At 53.0% G+C, this 23,037-nt stretch overlaps 1 protein-coding gene across 1 annotated transcript in view; it reads right to left on the reverse strand.

Annotated features, from left to right (window-relative positions):
* Nucleotides 1-5,433: 5,433 nt before the first annotated feature.
* The window catches only part of LOC120383106 (butyrophilin subfamily 2 member A1-like), a 69,750-nt gene continuing 52,146 nt past the window's right edge, over nucleotides 5,434-23,037 (reverse strand). The window contains exons 9-11 of the mRNA XM_039500732.1: nucleotides 22,917-22,922; nucleotides 22,794-22,820; nucleotides 5,434-5,999 (exon numbers count right to left, since the gene is read on the reverse strand). Of these exons, the coding sequence (XP_039356666.1) occupies nucleotides 5,434-5,999; nucleotides 22,794-22,820; nucleotides 22,917-22,922 (599 nt within the window). The remainder of the gene's footprint in view (nucleotides 6,000-22,793; nucleotides 22,821-22,916; nucleotides 22,923-23,037) is intronic.

Consider the following 23,037-nt stretch of genomic DNA (forward strand, 5'->3'; position numbering starts at 1 on the left):
TGAGACCTATCATAATAGTGCCAGCAATTTGCCACAGTGTATATATATTTATATAATATATAGATTTTTTCTCTGTGAAAAAAATGTCCCTGGAACCTAACTCCCCCTATTTACATTAATTCTTATGGGGAAATTGGATTCACTTAACACTGTTTTGCTTAAAGTGACATTTTTCAGGAACATAACTACAGTGTTAAGCGAGGAGTTACTATATTCACATTCATAAGCATATTTCCATAAACATATGGAGTGCAATGTCACAGTGGGGTCGCCCCCATGTATCGCGTCCAGCTCTTTGTAGAACCAGCATGTCATGGGGGCAGTACTGGAGCAGTGGTTTGCTTCCCGCACCTTGTGATATGCATTGCACAGCTCCTTCACTTTCACCCTGCACTGCGTCCTGGTCATGGCCCCTTTCGGTTATGGCTCTTAAATCTGTCCATAAGTATCGTAATTCCTATGGCTGGAGAGCAGCTGGGACTGGACAGCTTCCTCCCCCCAAACACTGATGAGGTCTAGCATCTCGACATTGCTCCATGCTGAGGATCGCCTGGCGCGTGGAGGCATGGTCACCTGGAAAGATGCGCAGAGAGCGCTCCATGCCTTGCTGAGCAAATAGGAAGGGGACTTTCCAAATTCCCAGAGAATTTAAAGGGCGGGTCTGACAGTGGGTCACCTGAGGCCAGGGCAGTAGAGTTCAAACTGATGACCAGAGTGGCTAGAACAGGCATTGTGGGACATGTCCCGGAGGCTGATGAGAGCACAGCAATAGAGAAGGGTGTCCACACTGGCACTGTGGCGCTTTAGCCTGGGCGCAGAAAGCTGTACACCTCTCGTCGAGGTGGATTACTAGGAACGCTCCAGCCGTGGAGTCGAGGCACTCTATGTGCCTTGCCAGTGTGGACACCTCGAGAGTTATAGTGCCTGGGACTAATTTAATGCGCTCCAACTTGACGGCATGCGAGGTGGAAAGAGGACATGTAAAATTATATATCACCGTGGCTGTCCAGAGCAGATACTGGCAGATCTGGGTTCTGAATATAATAATGAGGTAACAGTTTACATTTGGTGTTATTTTCACTACATGGTCACCTACACAATCATGGCAGTGTGACAGGGGCTTTTAGCAGCTACAAACTGAGCCCTTTGGAAGCCAGCACCCTGGTCACTGAGCACACCCAGGGCACTGGGTGCAGTTAGAGTAGGAGGGACTGAGCAGTTTGGGTTTGGAAGGGCAGAGGGGATCACTTGCACCTGTAGGGAGCCTGATGAGGTCACTAGCTCAGCGCTGAGAAGAAAGCAGTAGTATGAAAGGCTGAACCAGGGAGCAGGAAGGGGCCTTCACGTAACTGCTGCTATCTTGTGATGCACGATAAATGGTAATAAAGACATTTGGTGGAGGGTCCCCGGCAGACCGGAGGCTGCTTAATTCACACAGAGGTCTGCCAGCCAGGGGTTGCAGGAACTGATGCAGGAGCATTCATAGTTAGCTGGCAATGTTCATTTTTAAATTTCTATCTCTTAATGACAACACACTTTTATGTCTTGTCAGATATGTTAACATACAACATAGTTTTTACTATTTGCGAACATATTTTCCCATGTAATAATGCAATATGATTGGGTAAGAAATCACAGAAATTACATATAATTCAATGGGAAATAGGGAAAGGAACGCAGATATTTCTGGAGGAAATTTTAGGAAAAATTATCTATTTTTAGATTAACACTTCCCGTGTTAAAAACCAGAAAAAACAGATAGCTTCAGCCAGGGCTGGCTCTAGGTTTTTTGCCGCCCCAAGCAAAAAAAATTTTGGCTGCCCCCCACCTCAACCCTGGGCTTACCCCTGCACACCTGGGCTCTCACCCCTCCCACCACCAGTGCCCTCCCTCACCTGCACCCCCTGCCGCCCCAGCCCTGGGCTCCCCACCACCAGTGCTGACTCCGCCCGCTCCCTCCTTGCCTCCAGCCAGTCCGGTGCTGGCAGGGTCAGGGTAAGCAGCAGGGCTCCCAGGCTGCATCTAAGCCCAGGGTCCCTCTATGATGGTGCTGCCCGTGGGAGCCATCTGAGGTCACTCAATCAGGGTGAACTGCAAACAAAACGGGGCAGATAAACCCCAAATGCTGGTGGTTATTCCAATACTTAGATTTACCAACCAGCACAAAGCAGCTTCTATAGCACCTCACTGGTTACTTAGAAGTCCAAACGACACAGTTCCCTTAAAGTACCCAGCCTCAGGCCTCCATCCAGACACACCTGTCAGATATGATGATGATTACTGAAAATCTTACCTCATCATATAACAGAAAAGGTTCTTCCAATCCCAAAGGATCAGCCACATACCCAGGTCCAATTATAACTTAGACCTTACCCAAAATAAATGCTATAGCCAATTCTTATTAACTAAGCTAAAATTTATTTAAAAAGAAAAGAGAGAGTGAGTGTTGGTTAAAAGATCAATATACGTACAGACTTGAATTCAGTTCTCGAGGTTCAGATGCATAGTAGAGGTGAGCTTGTAGTTGCCAAAAGTCCTTTTAGAAATAGTCCATAGGTTACTGTCCAATTTCCATATTCAGGATGGCTCCAGTCAATGACTGGGGAATCTCAAACCTTGTGGCTTAAGGTTTCCCCATCTTGAAACCCAAAGCAGATCTGAGATGAAGCAGGATCATGTCCCAGGGTTCTTATACACTTCCAGCAGCCTTTCGGCCTGAGAAAACAATAGGCTTAACTCTCCTTCCAAACATCCTGGCAATTAGTACAGGGTAATTTATCCATTAAACAGTTCAGGTACAGGTTACCACAACCTTCAAAGAGACACATAGACAATAATACTATTTCACTCAAGTATCATCATAAATGTTAATATTCCTTTTTTGATCTTTGAATTAAAACTATAGCAATAGACAAGACTTGTTTGATTACATCACAAGACCTGAGTAAACATCTACCCTTCTACCTCTAACAATTCAGACTTGCATTTCAAAGCTCTATTCATTTACATATCTTCCTAACCAGCCCTTAAGGTTCACCCATGGGTTAGGTCAGTCTGTGAGGTGAGTTAATTAACTCTTGCTGACCCTGTCACCTTTCAATGAAATATTATATTACACTCATAACGTCAAACCCTCCAGCTGGGGCTCTCGCCTCCAGGATCGGCCGGGACCCGGGAGGGCAGAGCCGGGGGAACCGCCTCGGCAGGGGGCTGAAGAGCCAGGGCAGGGCAGCCCCAGAGGGAGTGGAGCCCCGGAGAATGGGACGCGGGTCCCGCATGGCAGCATCCCGGGTACCGGTCCTCTCTATGTCCCCGCTGCTGCTGCTGCTCCTGGCCACCCTGCTGCAGCCCCTGGGCAGCTCGGGCCACTTCGCCCAGCCCTGGCTGTGGCACTGGGGAGTGGCTGCCCTGCGGCACCTGCAGGCAGCTCTGTGTGCCCTGTGGGGTGGCCCCCAGCCCAAGTGTCCCACGCTCGGAGCCTGCCTGGTCACAAGGTGCAGGCGCTGCTCCCCGACATGAACCACAGCAGCCCCAGGGTGCCTCCTGCACAGGACGCGCTGCTGCTGCCAGGGCTGGCTCTAGGCTTTTGCAACCCCAAGCGGAGGAAAAAAGAAAAAGGCTGGCTGGAATGCCGCCCCTGAAAATGTGCCGCCCAAGCACGTGCTTGGTTTACTAGTGCCTAGAGCTGGCCCTGGCTTCAGCAGCCCCATGCCACCTAGACAGCAGCAGACTGGATAAAAACACAAATGAATCCATCACAAGATAACTTTAGGGTATTTATTTTCAAATAATCAAGGTAAGTTTAGGGCATAAATGAATTTTTAAAACTGAATTATTACATTGAAAATGTTCATAAGACATCACATTGAAAACAAAAAGTAGTCCTAGCAATGCCATGCGATGTGCTTCCCCTCATACTCTGCTCAGCTAGCTCTTCAGGAAATGAGGTTCAATTGCTAATTTCAAGGAATTAGACCAATCAGTCACTATTTGTACACAGCATCCAGGAAGGTGGTGGACAGAGAACCCAGAGGAACTGTGATAAATTTCCTGGAGCAACTTTATTTTCTTTGTACTCTAAACCTCACATGACAACAAAAATATCACCCTTTCAATTGATTTATGGCTGAGAAGAAAGGTTTCCCAATAAAGCTTCACCAAATTTCATGTTATGGGCCATTAAGTGCCAGCATCTTTATTACAATTAAGTTAATTTGTGATGATTCAGTAAAGGAATACACCCCCTTCTCTATTTTTTTACAAAAATACATTTGTTACGTCCTTAGAACCAAGAACATGAAGAGCCCAGCAGTACATTGAAATCAACAGTGGACACTGACAGTACATTGCCTGCAAATAATATTTCTAAAGAAAAATAAACTAAAAAAGAGAATATTGTAGAAGAGATTTCTATCTACAGGAAGATAGCATTTGAGGTTCGGGGCCATGTTTTGTTAAGTGATGTGAGAACAAGAAAGGAAGGGTCATGTCTTGATTACCGATTATATGTAGCTAGAAAGTTAAAAATCACATGAATTAATGCTGACAAAAGTTCAAAGACTATTTTATAATCTTGTGTGAGTTAACTTAAATATATTGCTTAATTAATTCTATCATTTTTTCACCTATTAATTTTCAAAGGTGTAGTGCAGGAGGCGAGTGTACGTGCCCTGCCTTCCAGAGAGAACCAGTCAAGACAATAAAGAGAGCCAGAGAGCAGCTGCACATGTGTAGTTGTGATGTTTATGACACATGTACATTGTAACTGAACAACCGAGTCTGACAGTTTTTAATAATTATTTTGATAAGAGAAATATTTTGGATTTCATGAAGTAACACAGTTGAAATACAAATGATGCTATGTAGAGAAGTTAAACCTCAATTTAGATTTGAGGGGAAAATCAAAAAATAAATGTAAATAATTTCATTTCTAAAAATATGTTTAGATGCTTGTTTCTGAAATACTGTTGAAATGTAAATGAAAATGTTTGTTTACAATAACAACAGTTTCTAATTTATTATAATCTTTTTTTCATATTTTGCATTGAGATTTCACAGGGGTAGAATATTCTGACAGAAGTGAATGATCCCCGTCCGTCACCATCTGCTACCCCTGAGCAGGGGACGGGGAAAGGTGACGGCAGCAAAACCCACTAGCTGTCAGGCAGTTTTTCTTACCAGTGGTGCAGCAAACACAGGGGGAGCAGGGGTGGGGGGGGGAAGCTTTCTGGCTCCTTCCAGCAAGTGGGTCCCATTCACCCAGCCTGGGCTGGGGTTACCAGGTGTCTGGGTTTCTACTCCAGCTGAAAAGGGAAACTGGCAGCAGCTGGTCAGCACAAAAAAAAAAAATCCAGTTCCCTGCAGTAACCGGCCTTCACCACCAGGGGGCGGGCAGAGCATCAGGGCTGTGAGGGGCCAGTCTGTGCCGCGGGGTCACTGTCCGGGACCGAGATTCCCTCCTGCCTGAGCTGGGACCAGGCAGATGATCAGGGGAGCCGCGTTTGTACCCCCAGCTTTGTAACCAGCACTGAAATAAGGGTGGAGCGTCCCAGAGAAGGTGTCAGTGAAAGTGAAGAGATGGGACCTGTCAGTCACATTGTAAAACGAGACCTCGCCCGCCTCATAGTCCAGGAAAATCCCCACCCTGCTGAGCCTGACGCTCATGGGGAGCGGGGTCGGGGGGGAGGTACAGGCCTCGTATTCCCCATCCCACAGCCGCACGACCCAGATTCCATTCCCAGGGGCATATGTGACCTTCCCCTTCCTGCTCACAGATTCCCTACAAACCCCCAGAGTCCATCTAGTCTTGTCTCCCACCTCCACCTCCCAGTAACGCCTCCCACCCGTGAACCCCTCAGCGCCCAGGACAACAGGATATTTATCAAATCTCTCAGGGTTGTCGGGCAGATCCTGGCGTTTGTCTCCGTATCTCACGAGTTTCCGATCCTCAGACAGGATGAGGTCGGGTTGAGCCGTGTCTGGATCCAGAGTCACGTCCACTGGGGAGAGAGTCACAGAGTCAGGGCCGGGGGCAGGGGCTGGTCACTGGGATCAAAGGGAAATTAACCTTCGTTCCTGTTAATCACTGTGCGGGTGCGGGGGGGATGTTTCCTGAGGGGAGTCAGGGCCCATCTGCCTGTGAGGAAATGGCAGATGCCGGGGGAAGGGGTGGGAAGGTGTAAGTGGGGAAGGGAGGAGGGCAGCAGAGGGATGGGGAGGACAGCTTGATGCTGGGAGAGGAAAGGGGTGGGGCAGGTGATGGGCCAGTGGGGAGGGGCAGAGGGGGCAGACACAAGGGCAATGGGAGGCACGAGGAGCCGGCACCAGGAGGGCAGGGGAGGGTGAAGGGGGCAGATTAGAAGGAGTTGCAGGGGGCGAAGGGTGGAGAGAGGGGAGGGGCAGACACAAGTGCAAGGGGGGACAAGGGAAGTGGTGGGCATCAGGAGGACGGTCTGGGGGAAGGGAGGGGTGGGTGCCAGTGCAGAAGAAGGGGACAGACCCTAGGGGCACAGAGAAGCAAGGGAAGGGGCGGGCACCAGGGATGTGAAGGAATGGGGGGAGCTTCAATGGGGTGGGGAGGAGGAGTGGGGCAGGTACTGGGAAGGCAGAGGGGGGTAGAAGGAGGGGCTGGCACCAGGGGAAAGGAGGGGAGAAGGTGCAGGTTTCAAGGGGAGGAAGAGGGGTGAGGGGTAGGGCAGGGGCCAGAGGGCCATGGGGGGGAGCAATGCATGGGGCAGACCCCAGGGGGAAACAGAGGACAGAGAGAAGGGGCTGACATCAAGTGGGAGAGGGGCATGATGGTAGGGGTGGGTGCTGGTGGGGTGGGGGAAGGGCTAGTCACCAGGAGGGATGCAGGGGCAGATGTAAGGAGGGGAGACAGGAGAGGGGTGGGCACCAGGGGCAGAGTGGGGGAAAAGAACAGGTGCACACGGGGTTGACTGTGGGGTGTGAAGAGGGGGGGGCCCTAGGGGGGCACAGGGGTGTGGAGATGTGGGCACCTGGGGACAGAGGGAGGATGAGGGGAGGGGTGGGCCCTGGGGGGCAGAGATTGGGGGAAGGAAGGTCTGACACCAGGGGGCCCAAAGTGGGTCAAGGGAAGGGGTTTGCACCATGGAGGCAGATGGGGGCGAGGGTAGAGATGGGCCTCGGGGGGGGGCAGAGAAGTGAACAAAGGGTCTGGTACCAGGACATTAGAGGGGGGGGGAGGGATGCAGATGTCAGGGAGGCAGAGGGGGCAACAGGAGGGGTGGAGGAAGCAGGGCCGGCGCTCACATTTCTGCTGCCCCAAGCAAAAAAAAGAGTGCCGCCCAAGTCCCCGCCCCCCCGAGCACCGCGTCGCGCCGCCCAAGTCTCCGCCCCCCCCGAGCGCAGCGTCGTGCCGCCCAAGTCCCCGCCCCCCTGCAGCGCCTCCAAAAACAACAAAACCAAACCCCGATCGCCGCCCTCTCCCAAGGTGCTGCCCCAAGCACGTGCTTGGTAGGCTGGTGCCTGGAGCTGGCCCTGGGAGGACGAACTCAGGGGCTGGTGGCAGGGGGAGGGGGGACCAGGGCAGAGGCAGGCACCGGGGGGGGGGCGAGGGACAGGGCTTGTGCCTGCGGGTGTGGGGTGGGATGGGGTCAGGGACAGGCACTGACAGGACAGAGTGGGGGAGAGGTGGGCACTGGGGTGGCATGAGATGGGGCAGGCACCGGGGCAAATGAAGATTGAGGGAAGGGTGGTCATCACGGGGTGGGAGGGCAAGGGAAGGGCTGGGTGCCGGGGGGCTAGAGGGGCATGAGGAGAGGGGTGCAAGTCAGGGGGTAGAGGGGACAAGCAGATGGGCAGGCAGCTATGGGGCAGGAGGAGGGGCAGCTGCCAGGGGGACAGTGGTGCGGCATGGAAAGGGGCAGGCACTGTGGCCAACAAGGGGCAAGAGGAGGCATTGGGGGCGCAGGGGGCAAGGTAAGAGGCGGGTGCCAGAGGGGCAGGTGCTGGGCGACAGAAGGGGGAAAGGACATGGCAGGCAAAAGGAGGGAAGGGGGAGGGGAGCAGTGGGTGCTAGGAGCAGGATGGTGTGAAAGCAGGGGTAGGCACCAGGGAGGCAGGGAATGGAGTCATGGTGATGGGGGCAGAGGGTGGTGTGTGTGTGTGGGTGGACACCAGGGAGGAAGAGGGCAAGGGGAGGGGCAGGTGACAGGGGGATTGAGGGGGTGAGCAGAGGGGCAGACACAAGGAGGGCTGAGCGGGGAGGGATGAACACCAGGGGGCAGAGAGGGGTGAGGAGGCAGGGGAGGTGGGTAGAAGGTTTTAGGAGACGGGCTTGGGAAGGGGCAGGAGCCAGAGGGTCAGAGTGGGGCTAGAGGAGAGCTGGGCACAGGGGGATGAGGGAAGGGGCGGGTGCCAGGGGGGCAGAGAGGATGCAGAGAGGAGCATGCTCCAGGAGTGCTGAGGGGAGTGACAGTGGTGAGCTGGAGCAGGTTCCCAAGAACTGGTTGCTAAAATTAGACCTCCGTGGAGAACCGGTTGTTAAAGGGCCAGGGGGTAGGCAAAGAACTCCGGTCCGTGGCCAGACCATCCTGTTGCTCCCAGGATTCCCAGCTGGGGAGGCTGAGGCTCCCCCGGCCCTTCCCCCGCTTCCCCCCAGCTGCAGTGTGGCCAGCCGCCGGCACCAGCTGGGCAGCTCAGCTGAGCTCCGGAGTCATCCTGCTGCCGCTTTTTGAGAGGCCCGGCAAGGTGTGTAGGGGGCCTGCTGCAAGTTCCAGGGCTGGCCGGAGGGGAGGGGAAAAGTGGGTCAATTAGCCTGGGCACTGCAGGGGCCCCTGGCCCCATGAGGATGTCTCCCCTGGGCCCTCCCCCACTTTCCCCACTCCTAAGAGCTGCAGCGTGGCCAGCAGCTGGGCAGCTCAGCTGAGCTCCTGAGTCGTCCTGCTGCTTTGAGCTGCCGGCAAGGTAATGGGGGAGGGGGCTGCAAGCTCTAGGGCTGCCGGGGAGGCAAGTGGGGCAATTTGCCCCAGGCCCTGCTGCGGCCCCTCCCCCACTTAAATCAGAACTTTTATAGGGAACCGGTTATTAAGATTTTGGCAGCTCATCACTGGAGTGAGAAGAGCAGGAGCCAGGACAACAGAGGAGGGTGAAAGCTGGGGTGGGCACTAGGGGCAGATGGGGGTGAGGGGAGAGCTGGGGTTCATGAGCAGGGGGAAAGGGGAGAGCAGAGGCCAGGGAGTGGGGGAGTGAAGTGATGGGTGGGCACCATGTGCAAAGAGTGTTTGGAAGAGGGGGCAAGTGCCAGTCCAGGAGGGCAGGAAGAGGGTGGGCTGCAGGGGGGCAGGGGCATGTGACAGGGCAGGGGGCATGTGACAAAGTGGGTGGAGAGGGGACCATGGGAGCAGAAAGGGGTGAAGGGAGGGGTGGGGCAAAGTGGAGCCAGGGAGGATAGAAGCACGGGCCAGGTGGGCACAGATATTGAGGGAAGGGAGAGGCAGGAGCTAGGGGCCGGAGGGCAATGAACAGATTGGCAGGTGCCAGGGGGCAGAGAGGGGTGAAGGGGGAGGCCTGCATCTCTGTTGCTTTGGAGCCATGTGTGGTTGGTTTGTTACTAAGAGCAGGCTGGTGCCATCCCCACATACACTGGCCAGGCAGCCCTGCCCCAGGGGTGGAGCTGGGAGTCTCCATGCCGGCCGGCCCCACGGGCACCACCTTCCAGCCAGGCAAACCCCACAGCCGGTCCCTTCCCTCGTCCGGCCCAGCCCCTCCCCCAGGCCATGGGAAGTGGATCTGGGCTTGGCTCCTGGGTGGGGGCAGAACAGTGGGGGGGATGGGCATGGGGGGATGCTTGGAGGTGTAACTGGGTAATGCGGGGAACAGGAGCCATTATTAATGAGGTTGGGGCAGTGGAGGAGGTGGGGGCATCTCCCCACTTCCTGCCCCCTCCATCTGGGAGAAGCTGCACCGGGGCCAATCCCAGCTCACACCTGCGCAGCGCGTCTGCACGAGGGGTTTGCACGGGGGCACCAACATGGCTGAAGCACTGCTGTGCCAGGGGCCGTAACCCCTCCCCTCACTGGGGTTATGGATCAATAATTACAGGGTCACTGAGGCAGGGGAGCTGGACTCTGGACTCCCAGGCGGAACCCGACCCACTGGGCTGCAGAGTCAGAGTCATTCTCACTCCCACGCTCTGGCTCAGTGCCCATGGCAGTGTTTAGACACAGGGGGCGTCTTCAGCAGGAGAGATTGAGGGAGCCCCACATCAGACACCCAGAGCCCAGCAGTTCCAGCCCTCACCTGAGGGGGGAGACCCCCATTCCAATTTCTGCCCCACATAATACAGGGGGGGAATTGAACCTGGGGCTCCCAGCTGAGGGCCCACTAAAGACTAGAAGGGAAGCTCCCAGAGAGGATAATGGTCACCGAGACCGTCTCAGAGCCCCAGGGCTCAGGTGTCTCCATCTAACAACTGCGCCAGCCACCCCCCTCGCTCTCATTAACCGGCCCTGGGTCAGACACGCTGGGAACTTTCACACCCAGACTCTGGAGACACTTTGGGTTCATCTACACAGCCCGTGGTAGCAAGTCTCAGAGCCGGGAGAACAGACTGAGGTTTGTGGGGCTCCTGCTATGGCGCTAGAAAGAGCCGTACAGACCTTCTGGCTCAGGCTGAAGCTGGGGCTCTGAAGCCCAGGGAGTAAGTGGGGGCTTCAAACCCAGGCTCCAGCCCCAAACACAACATCTACACAGCTGTGTTTACTGCTGCAGCACAAACCCCACAAGCTGACGTCTGTCTCCCCCGGCTCCGAGACTCACCCAGGGGGGCTGACAGAGCAGCACGGCACAGACACCTTCCACGCCGGAGGGACATTCACTCTCCCAAGCTGGTGTCTGGAGGGCCAGCAACAGCCAGGGGTGTTCCAGCTCCCATTGCTGGAAGTGCCCAGGCACCCACAGCGACGCACTGAGGAGGGCTAGTGACTGGAAAAAGTCACCCTGACCCACCGCAGACAGGGCTCGTCCAATGCTGTGCACTGACTGTGGGCAGGACGGGCACATATGATGGGGCTGCCTCCAGGAGCAAGGATGGGGAGACTGGCCTGGTTTCCTAGAACACTTGGGGAACAGGGAAGTCCCAGATTGTTAAAGACACCCTGCCCTGGGGAGGTCAGGCCCAGGACTGTGGGAACCCCATTTTGGGCTGGAAAGAGTGAACCCCCCCACCCAGGGTTAATTTGTTTTGACTACAGGGAAAAGGGACACATAAAAAGATGCTGCTCTACAAGAACTTTGGATTTGGGGCAGAGGGGCTGTTGTTATGGGGCAGTGAGAATTTCTAGTACTGGTAAAATGGGTTGCTAAGAAAGCAGGCCTTGGAGTATAAGCGTCAGAGGGAGAGGCCAGCCATGGGTTTCAAACATCCCTCCGCTTACCAGGGATACCTTAGCCTCACTCCCAGATTCAAAGCTTGGGAACTGGGGGCGTTTGAGTAGCTTCCCCCAAGAACCTGAAAGGACTCCCTTGGAAAATGATCCAACCAGCAGCTCTAGGGGACAGCCGGCTCTCTGGGCCAGGGGAGCTGGGGCAGAAGCTAAATGTGATTCAGCATTTCTGGTGGTCCCAGGAGAGGAGTGTGACAAGAGCTCTGACGGGGCTATTGAACAGCTCTGTAATTTGCAGGCCCAGGTGCAGGTTTTCTTACTGAAACTGGCCAAGCAACAGGAGCAAACCCAATGACCAGAGGACAGGCAGAAGGAGCTACTCACAGAGCAGGAGAGAAGCCACCAGGTTGAGGCTACAAAGAGCAAACAGGTCAAGGCCCTGAAAAAGGAACAGGGCTTTCGGCAGAAGAAATTCTGCTCTAGCTCCCAAGAGGCCCAGCCATTGGAGATAAAGCTTCAGCACCTGCGTAAGTGAAGGACTGATGAGATTATTCAAATGCAGGAGAAACTCACAGCTGCTGAATGTGTTGTGTATTTGGTTGTCATGGTTTTTGTTGCTATGGCAACTGAGTTAGATTATTATGGGTTAGCTCAACCGGTTTCAACCGGCTGAGTGAGCTCTCTGTATATCTGTAAATAAAATGGAGGTTTTGGTTAGCTGCCTGCTCTCTGGCCTCAAGTGATTGCTTCCTACACCGGCTGCCCCAAGGATATAACACTGGCGACGAGGGTGGGATCCTGGTGCTGCTCCAGTAACAGAAGGAAGTAGAAGTCAAGGTAAAGAACAAACAAACAAAAAAAGCTGCTTGTTTGCACTGACTGTGAAAGTGAAACTAAAAATCATGGCTACTCTGACCAGGCCCCTGGAGCCTTTTGATGAGAATACAGAGCAGTGGCAAACTGAGCGTTTTGAGCTTTTTGGTATTGCAAATGACTTTACAGAAGCGAAGAAGGTGCCAATATTCTTAACTGTTGTAGGGGCTAAAACCTACTCTCTGCTACGCAGCTTACTGCACCCTGTTAAGCCTGAGACTAAATCTTACAGTGACAATGTGGAAATCCTGGGGTCTCATTTCTCCCCAAAACCACTGGTAACTGCTGAAAGATATAGGTTCCACAAAAGAGACCAAAAGGAAGAGGAAACAGTTGTACAATTTGTAGCCATTTTAAAAAAGCTAGCAGAACACTGTGAATTTAAAGAGATGTTAAATGATGCCCTGCGTGACAGGTTAGTGTGTGGCCTCTGCAGTGAAGCTATACGGAAGCGCCTACTGACAGAGGCTCAGCTTACATTACAGAAGGCTGTTGATATTGCTGTCTCCATGGAACTGGCTACAAGGGAGGCACAATACATCGGTGCATCCCCTAGGGTACAAAAAGTGTCACAAGAACTGACCCACAAAACGGTGCAGAGTCAAGAATGTTACCGCTGTGGTAAGCTGGGTCACCAGGCATCAGAATGCTGGTGTAAGGACCTGGTGTGTCGACACTGTGGCAAAAAGGGACACATTGAGTATGCCTGTAAACAAAAGAAAAAGAGGCCTGTGGTCTGGCCGACAAAAAGAGGAACCTTGCATACCCTAGAGCAGACCCAGGATGATCAAGGTGACACCTCCTCACAAGAGGAAGTGCCACTGCATGTTTTGTCTTTGGCAGCGGGCTCACATGAATACTGGGTAACCCCTTTATTGGAGGGCAAACCTATACGCATGGAACTAGACACCGGTGCAGCTGTCTCGCTGGTTCCTGAGACTGTGTATAAGGAAAAGCTATAGCATCTTCCGCTTAAGGCAACAAAAACTGTTCTGAAGACATATACAGGTGAAGCTGTGCCCATGTTGGGCACTATTGATGTTAAGGTGGAGCTCAATGGACAGGCAGCTAAATTGCCACTGTTTGTGGTGAGAGGTGACTACCCAGCCTTAATGCGTAGGTCTTGGCTTGGGAAGATTCAACTGAACTGGGCAGAAGTGCACCGGATGACTAAAGAAGAAACCAGTCTAACCCCTATTCTAAGGAAACATGCTGCTGTTTTTGGAGATGATTTGGGAAGTATGAAGGGAATCACTGTGACATTGAACATTAAACCTGACAGTCCACCAAAATATCTGAAAGCCCGAACTGTGCCATATGCCATCAGGCCAAAAGTTGAAGCAGACCTGGAGCGCCTGGTCACCAATGGAGTCCTAATACCAGTTACCCATAGCTCATGGGCCACTCCTATCGTTCCAATCGTGAAGAAAGATGGCTCTCTCCGGATTTGCGGTGATTTTAAAGTCACTGTCAACCCAGTGTTGTGTGCAGAGCAATACCCGCTTCCCCGCATCGATGACCTCTTCGCAGGCCTGGCTGGGGGACAAAAGTTCAGTAAGATTGATCTGAGTCAAGCATATTTACAGATGCACGTCGATGAAAAGTCCCAAGAGCTGTTGACTATTGTGACTCATAAGGGGCTTTATCGATACTGTCGCCTACCCTTCGGAATAACATCTGCTCCCGCCCTGTTCCAGAGGGCTATGGACCAGATCTTGTGTGGCTTGTCAGGAGTTCAGTGCTATCTGGATGATATCCTGGTCACTGGAAGAAATGAAGAGGATCATTTAAAGAATTTAGAGGCTACTCTACAAAGACTGGAAGAGTATGGCCTACGAGTTCGCAAAGACAAGTGTGAATTCTTCAAGCCCTCTGTTGAATATTTGGGACACATCATTGATTCTGCAGGTCTTCATAAGGCCCCTGCAAAAGTTAAAGCTATTGTGAGGCTCCCCACCTCAAAATGTAAGCCAGCTGCGCTCGTTTCTAGGACTCCTGAATTATTATGGAAAGTTCATCTCACAGTTAGCCACACTGCTAAAACCACTTCATGAGCTCCTTGGGCAGAACAAGGCCTGGAAGTGGACGGAAACCTGTGATGTTGCGTTTAACAAAGCTAAGGATGCATTGCTAAATTCTGAAGTTCTAACGCACTTTGATCCATCCTTACCACTGCAATTGGCCTGCGATGCCTCCCCTTATGGAGTGGGAGCAGTCGTGTCACATATTATGCCTTCAGGAGAAGAGAGACCTATTGCTTTTGCTTCACGCACTCTAAGCAAAGCAGAAACTAACTACGCCCAAATCGAACGTGAGGCATTAGGAATTGTTTTTGGAATTCGGAAGTTTCATCAGTACCTGTTTGGGCGAAAATTTACTCATCTCACAGACCATCGACCTCTGACATCAATTTTTGGACCCTACACAGGCATTCCCCCATTAGCTGCTAGTCGTATGCAACGTTGGGCATTGTTACTTTCAGCACACACATATGAAATCAAATATCGGAAATCCACTCTGCACGGCAATGCAGATGGCCTCTCAAGGTTGCCTTTGCCGGTCAAACACCAAGATAGTGCCCAAAAGGAAATCTTCTACTTTAAACAGGTAGAGAATACACCCATCACTGCTACTCAGATAAAGAAGGCAACTCGCGTTGACCCAGTATTGTCCCACGTTATGGACCTGGTGATGCATGGAAAATCTCGACAAACCTCTCCGGTCTCATCCGACCTTGTTCCCTACATGTCCAAGCGGACAGAGTTATCGGTCCAATCTGGTTGTTTGTTGTGGGGGAGACGTGTCATTATTCCACCACCACTGAGATCACAGATGTTAGAACAGCTACATTCCGGTCACTGTGGAATAGTGCGCATGAAGGAAATTGCACGAAGCTATTTTTGGTGGCCTGGACTGGACAGCGCTATTGAAGAGAAGGCAAAAGCTTGTATGTCATGTCAGGGTGTGAGGAATGCACCCCAGTGGGCACCCCTACACCCATGGGACTGGCCTGAAAACCCGTGGCAACGTATTCACGTTGAATTTGCTGGCCCCCTTGAAGGAAGCATGTTCTTGGTGGCAATAGATGCCCATTCTAAATGGCCAGAAGTCTCTATAATGCAGTCCACTTCTGCAGAGAGTACTATCCAAAAATTACGAGGACTCTTTAGTCGTTTTGGTCTGCCAGAACAACTTGTGAGCGACAACGGACCGCAGTTCGTTTCTCAGGAGTTTCAAAATTTTATGAAGGCAAATGGGATACACCACATCACGTCAGCACCATATCATCCGTCCACCAACGGATTAGCTGAAAGATTTGTGCAGACAATGAAAAACGCTTTGAAATCAGCAAGGGGACAACACTCCATTCAAAAGCGTCTGGATACCTTTTTACTTTCCTACAGAAACACACCTCATGCTACGACCCACGCATCTCCGGCCTTTCTAATGATGGGACGACAGCTGCGCACTTGCTTTGATCTGCTGAAACCTTCTGAACCCCGACAAATTGTGCAACATCAGCAGCAATATCAAGTCATCAGACGGGCACCCAGAGCAAAAGACCGAACCTTTAGCCCGGGACAGCCAGTTTTGGCTCGGAATTATACTTCCAGAGCTAAATGGGTTCCGGCCACAGTCATCACTCAAACAGGACCTGTTTCCTACACAGTCCGGACTGCAGAGAATCTTACCTGGCGGCGACATGTAGATCAGCTGTTGCCAGGTCATGCCAGTCCTCAGGACCCATCTGCAGTTGAGGGGTCTGACTTCACCTCTTCTAGTGAGGGACCGAATCACGAGTCACCTGTTTCTGACTGTTCTCCTCCATTACTGCCGGCGGCTGAGATACCCCTTTGCCCAGCACGAGCTGATACCACCTCCTCACCTGTTCGTGCTGGACCCTGAGCCCCTAGTGCTTTGGGTGCAATAACACCAGAAGTTCGCCGTAATCCACCTAGAGACAGAAGGCCTCCTCATCGGCTGGATCTTTAGCTAGGGCGAACCCACGGTTATGGGGCAAAATAATCCCCAGGGTTTAGCCGGGAATGGAGGCAGTCTACCCTCCTTCTCTAGTCTAGTGTGTGTTTTATTTAGGGGATGTTCTTATTGGGGGGGAGGAATATGTTGTGTATTTGGTTGTCATGGTTTTTGTTGCTATGGCAACTGAGTTAGATTATTATGGGTTAGCTCAACCGTTTTCAACCGGCTGAGTGAGCTCTCTGTATATCTGTAAATAAAATGGAGGTTTTGGTTAGCTGCCTGCTCTCTGGCCTCAAGTGATTGCTTCCTACACCGGCTGCCCCAAGGATATAACAGAATGCACCAAGCACCAGGCACCACCCCACAGGGAGGAAGTGGCAGTTGGAATTGCCAATACCCCTGGTCAAGGAGCCCTGGCCCTAGAGGAGAATCAGCACCTGGAGACCAGAATAGTTCAGCCATTGGAGGAGCAAAGCATCAGGGAGCTGGGGAACAACAGTCTCAAGGCAGCCAAGCTGCAGGCAGCCATGGTAGGAAATGAGCCATGCAAGAGGAAAGTTACCCAGGAGCCAAAACTGAAAGGGCTTGAACAAGCCCTAGGCCTTGTGAAGGAGGGGCCCAGAAAAGGCTGCAGGACATGAGTGGTGCAGCTGGAAACCTAGAGCAGGGTTTGCTGGGACACAGGAGCCTGCCACACCGGTTAGAAGGAAGAAACCCAGCAAACTTGAAACAGAGGGTGTCTGCAACTGAGCTGGAGGGAAAAGCCACCATAAAACACACCTCCAAGAGGAAGTTGAAATAGAAAAGGAAGAGACTGGGGACCTCTCCCCACAGAGACCTGAAAGAGCAACACAAAGCCCAAACCAGAGCTGAGCTAAGCCGAAGTCCGTCCTACAGGAAAAGGGGAGGAGCAGAAAGGCACTTTCCCAGCTGATAACGTTACACCAGCCATGTGGACAGAAGAGGATCTGAAATATGCTCCCATAACTCATTTACTGAAGGCTGCAGGGAAAAAAGCTGTGCTCAGTAATAATTAGAGATGCTAATCAGGAACGATCTGAATGAAAGACAAACTTAACTCCAAAGGCACGTGTGTGAGTGTGTCCTGGGAGGCAGCTGTTGGAGGGACCTTGTAGCTAGGTGGGGCTGTGTGTAACACACCTTATTTATGCTAACCTCAGCCATACCTGGCAAAGCATTAAAGGGCCTTGTGATGAGCTCATCTGGTGTGTATCTGGCTCTGTAGCCAGCCCATATCTGTTACAGCAGCATGACAGCAATGGTGGAAGCCTGGTGCTATTGCCTACTTCTGCTATGGCCAGAGGGCCTGACTCACAGAGTACAAGTTGTTCTGAACTAGGCCATGCTGAAGACTATGGGGGATTTTGCCCATCACATGAGCTACACAGGAATGTAGAGAACACAACTCCTGGTCTCTTCATTTTTTTTTCACAATTCAGTGACAAGAATAAAAATATGGCCAAGGACCTTGTAGGTTTCCTTGTGGCAGAAGGGCAGGAAGTGCCCCTGGCTGCAGAACATAACCAAGTGTTAGCCATGGTCAAGCCTGCTTTTAGGTAGACCTAAGCTCAGCTCTGAGACACATACAAAGCAGGAGAGCCCAGAGGCCTTGTGGAAAGAGATAAGGGAGGTCATGGGGGTCGGCCCTTTAAGGGGAATCAGGGACCCGCCTACCTGTGACAGGCTCCTGTAAGGGAGAACCAGCCGACCCAGCCCCACCTGGAAGTAACTAAATCCCTAGGTGGCTGGTTGGCAGCTAAACAGCTAATGAGCCTGATAAAGAGTTACCAGGGCTCAGCTGGAGGGATCCCAGAAACAGGAAGCTGCTGAGGAGAGGGGATCCCAGGAGAGCTCACAAAGCAAGGAGCCTGGAAGGGGTGCGCCTAGAGAGAAGAACTCCTCTGAGGGGGAGGAGCTGCCAGATATGACATTGATAGAACAGCAGCTGTATGAGGACAGAGCCCTGCAGGTGAGGGCTGCAGGGAACAAAGGTACAGTCTGAACTGAGCCCAGCTCCAGGATCGGGGGCTGGGGGCTCCTGACGCGAGGAGAGTGAGGCCCTTGAATTAGAGCCAGAGGCTGGAGCAGAGTGAAGGAAAAGATTTTATTTTGGGGTTTACTTGGACTTGGTGTGGACCCCAGAAGGTCTCACCCCTTTCGGACTATGGGGAGCAGTTTAAGGAGGGCTGAAGAGAGTAAACAGAGGCAGGGCAGTTGCAGGGCCACCCAGAGCCAGCTGAGGGGGAACTTGGGGGTACCACCCCATGATGAGTTTGCACAACTGGCCCCCATTTAACAGAATTGCTGCCCGTTCCTCAGGCAGACAGAGCCTCGCTCTCTCCAGTCTGTCTGCTTGGGCCCAATGGAGCCTGCGTCCCTGAGTGAGAACCTGGAGCAACTGAGCACTGAGCACAGGGTGGTGCCTCTCACCTGACTCCTGGCCTCCGCATCCCAGCTCCCAGGCTGTTCTCTCTTGCCTGCGGCCTGCGGCTATCTCTGAGCCTGCTGCCCTTGCCCTCTGGCTGCCCCTGCTCAATGGCTCCATGTCTAGTTGGCAGCTGGTATCAAGTGGAGTGCCCCAAGGGTCGGTCCAGAGGCCGGTTTTGTTCAATATCTTCATTAATGATCTGCAGGATGGTATGGACTGCACCCTCAGCAAGTTTGCAGATGACACTAAACTGGGAGGAGTGGTAGACACGCTGGAGGGTAGGGATAGGATACAGAGGGACCTAGACAAATTAGAGGATTGGGCCAAAATAAATCTGATGAGGTTCAACAAGGACAAGTGCAGAGTCCGGCACTTAAGATGGAAGAATCCCATGCACTGCTACAGACTAGGGACCAAGTGGCTAGGCAGCAGTTCTGCAGAAAAGGACCTAGGGGTTACAGTGGACGAGAAGCTGGATATGAGTCAACAGTGTGCCCTTGTTGCCAAGAAGGCTAAAGCATTTTGGGCTGTATAAGTAGGAGCATTGCCAGCAGATCGAGGGATGTGATAATTCCCCTATATTTGATATTGGTGAGGCCTCATCTGGAGTACTGTGTCTCACTACAAGAAGGATGTGGAAAAACTGGAAAGAGTCCAGTGGAGGGCAACAAAAATGATTAGGGGGATGGAGCACATGACTAATGAGGAGAGGCTGAGGGAACTGGGATTGTTTAGTCTGCATAAGAATGAGGGGAGATTTGATAGCTACTTTCAACTACCTGAAAGGGGGTTCCAAAGAGGATGGATCTAGACTGTTCTCAGTGGTGGCAGATACAGAACGAGGAGTAATGTTCTCAAGTTTCAGTAGGGGATGTTTAGGTTGGATATTAGGAAACACTATTTCACTAGGAGGGTGGTGAAGCACTGGAATGAGTTACCTAGGGAGGTGGTGGAATCTCCTTCCTTAGAGGTTTTTAAGGTCAGGCTTAACAAAGCCCTGGCTGGGATGATTTAGTTGGGGATTGGTCATGCTTTGAGCAGGGGGTTGGACTAGATGACCTCCTGAGGTCCCTTCCAACCCTGATATTCTATGATTCTGTGCCTTGGGGCTACTGAGTCCCCTGATGGCTGGATATTGAACTTAGGGTGACCCAGGGCCCAGCACGGAGCCAGCAAGGTCACTACAATACTCTGTCAGACCCAGCCAGACAGGCCCAAGGGTGCACTGGGATCCTTGCACCATCTCAGTGTTTTTTGCTGCCCTTGAGGGGCCTTGTCCGCACTCAGACCAGGAACCCCTTGGGGCTGGCAGCCCCTTGTTCTGTCTCTGCAGCGCCTGGCTCACTCGTGGGCGCTATATCAATAACAACACTCACTGCTCAGCCCCTAAGGGCTGTGTGACAGCATGGGGCCTTCCCCATTGCACACGGGGACCCTAGGGTGCAGGGAGCCCTGGTTACTCTGCCCCACACATTCACCCAGCAACTCCCCTGAGCTGCTGGACCAGGGTCCCTGGGGTCAGAGTGCAGGCAGTCGAGTGGCACTGACCGGCTGGGGCTGCTGGGGTGGGTGGAAGGAAAGGGTTAATCCCAGAACAGTGGCACTTTGCTGCCCAGCTCTGGCTGGTATCCGCCCTCTGGATGCAGCACAGGGGGTGTGTTTCTGAGGAGATCCCTGCCCACTCACCCACCATTTGCCCCAGACACAGAGAATCCAGGTGCCAAGGGAAAGAGCAGCCCCAGCAGCGCCGCATTGGCCCTGGCACGGGCTGAGCCTGCGAGCGCAGCAGCAGAGGCAGCGGCAGAGAGAGGGGCTCAGCCATTGAGAGCAGCAGCGTCTCCACCCGCAGGGGAGGGGTCAGCGCTGGGACAACAGGCCCGGCTGGGTCAAGGGCTGGGAGTTTTGGCAACGAGTGCAGTACCAGAACCAATGGCCCTGCTCGAGACCCCGGGCCTGGCCTGCCCAGGACAGGGCAGCTGCGGGGATGTGGGGGCAGGAGGCTCCCCAGGGGCTGGTGATCCCCTAGAATGAGGCACTGAGCTGACTGGCTCAGGATCCTGACAGGCTCGGGGGCCAAGGGTGTGGAATGGCCCAGAGAGCCCAGCCCTGCCCAGGGCCCTGTGCCCATAGACTGTGCTGGGCTGGGGGCAGCAAGGGCGAAAAGAGAAGCAGGGCTGGCAGTGGTGAGAGTCTGAAATAACCCAGAAGGAGCATTTGACTTTCCTGACTGTAGCCTTGCCCGGCCAGTCTGACCTGATCGCTGCCAGCAACTCCTCCTCCTCCTCACTCTGGCCCCGCACATAAACAACAATGGCTCACGTTTTAGGCTCTTCTGCAAATAATTATCTAAATATAAGAATGTGCCGATGGACGTTGTATAGCATCTCTGTCTCCCTTCCTGAGCTGGGGTGTCTGTGACTTTGCTCCTGATCTTGGGAGAAAAACCGGTCAACCCACAAAGTGACAACTACAAATTCGTAAGTAATCAGTATAATCAATATAGAATCTCTAGATTGGGCTACAGGCCCCCTCACACCCACTGCAGTCCCCTTCACTGGTTCCACTCCTTGTCCCCAACCCCTCAGGCTCTCCCCTGCCCACCCCTCACCTGACATCTCCTGCTCCTCCCCTACTACCAGCCCCACTCACCCTCCTTCTCCCTTTGTTCCCTTCTCCCACCAGCTCCCCCTACACCCCAAACAAACTCCCTGCTGCTGAGCAGCATCCAACCACCTCCTCCTCCTTCCTGCCTCAGAACCCCCTGCTCTCACCTGCTTCCCAGCTCTGACTGCCCCGCCCCCACACTCCTGTGCTGCTTTAATTCACACACCCAGGCACTGGGCACTAACACAGTGCATATGTGCAAGGTCCATGTCCGACGATAGCACATGAGACCCAAGCTCTGTGACAGTCCCCTGGCCTTACGGGGCTCTGCTCCCCAAGCCCTCCCCTGTCACTGCCCCTCCCTGGCCAGTCCAGTGTCCTGTCTGTTATCGAGGTAGTGAACAGATGATCTTGTGGGTAAAGTGCTGACCCAGGGACCAGCAGATCTAGGCCCAGCTTTGCCACAGCAGGGGGGAGTCAGGGCTTGTGGCCCCTGGGAGGGGGCTGATGGGAGGCTTCTCCTCTTTCCCTTGGAAGCAGGTATGAAAGTAACTTAAATTTCTTACAGGTACTGTCCTATGGCAATTGCCCCTTGGGGAGGGAGGTCAGGGCGGGAGCTTGGGGCAGCACCACCTAGGGAGTGTATGTGCTGGCTCGGGCTGGGGCCTCTCCCCTCTGCCCCTGGTTGTCTGGCGCTGGGGGTCATGGGGGGTGGTTTGGGCTCCTGTGGGGGAGGAGGGTAGAAGGGGAGGGATGGGCCGCCCATGCCCATCGCCGCCCATGCCCATCACCGCCCAGTGTTATCCTGCCGGCAGCATCCAGAGTCCCGCCCCCAGCCGGCCAATCTCTTACCAGTGCACTGCACTGCACCAGGGCACCCCGGCTCACTTTCACCTCTGCTTGGAAGTAAATTTAAGGACTTGTCTACATGGGGAAAAGCCGTGAGTAGCTAGTGCAGAACAGCTAATCAGCACTGACTGCCTGTGCAGACACTCTACTCCATGCTAAGAGTGCCCCTGTCTGCTTTGGGTTAATCCACATTGGAAGATGCAAGTGCAGAATATTCCACACTAGCAATTCTGGGCTCTTCCCTATGAATTCCCCACACTGAGAAGCCCTAATTGTGGGGAGAGATTTAAATTCCTTGTTCCTCACCCCAGCAACCCTTCTAGAGCCACCAGCTGCCCCTCTGCCCTCCACCCACTCTGCCACTACATCCAGCAGGGCTGGATAAGCTTATTGGCTGGAGGTTTCTGCCAAAAAATGGCCAGGATTGAAACAAACAATGGAGTAACTAGAGGCTATAAAATAGCAACAGCGAGCAGTTAACCAATTATCTGTTTGCACCAGCTCGCCCCTGCCCCACAGCAGGTACCCTGGGGGACTGTGAATAACCAAGCTCCTCAAAGTTCCACGCAGACAATGACATTTTGCCCGACCCCTTAGATACTGAGAGAGCTGTAAGAACAGTGAGCAGCGACTGAGTATCCCAGAGGAATGGGTCTGACAGTGACTGCAGCAGTATCAGCGTTAGTTACCTGCGTATCCTTGGGCTCTGGCGAGTCCTGAAATAATCAGAAATGACAATTTACACAAACGAAATGCAGACTCAGCAAGTCACATACTGGGAAAAACAAACCACACAACCAGAAACAACTTACCCAGTTCTGGCAGAGGGTCCATGGGAACGAGAGGAGAGAAAAGGGAAAAAAGAACATAAATGAATCAACAGGAGAGATTCTCAGTAACAAAAGTGCCCAGTTCTCACCCTGCATTACATTG

The sequence above is a fragment of the Mauremys reevesii genome, linkage group 15 (genome assembly GCF_016161935.1).
Source record: "Mauremys reevesii isolate NIE-2019 linkage group 15, ASM1616193v1, whole genome shotgun sequence".
In the NCBI taxonomy this organism is placed as follows: Eukaryota; Metazoa; Chordata; order Testudines; family Geoemydidae; genus Mauremys; species Mauremys reevesii.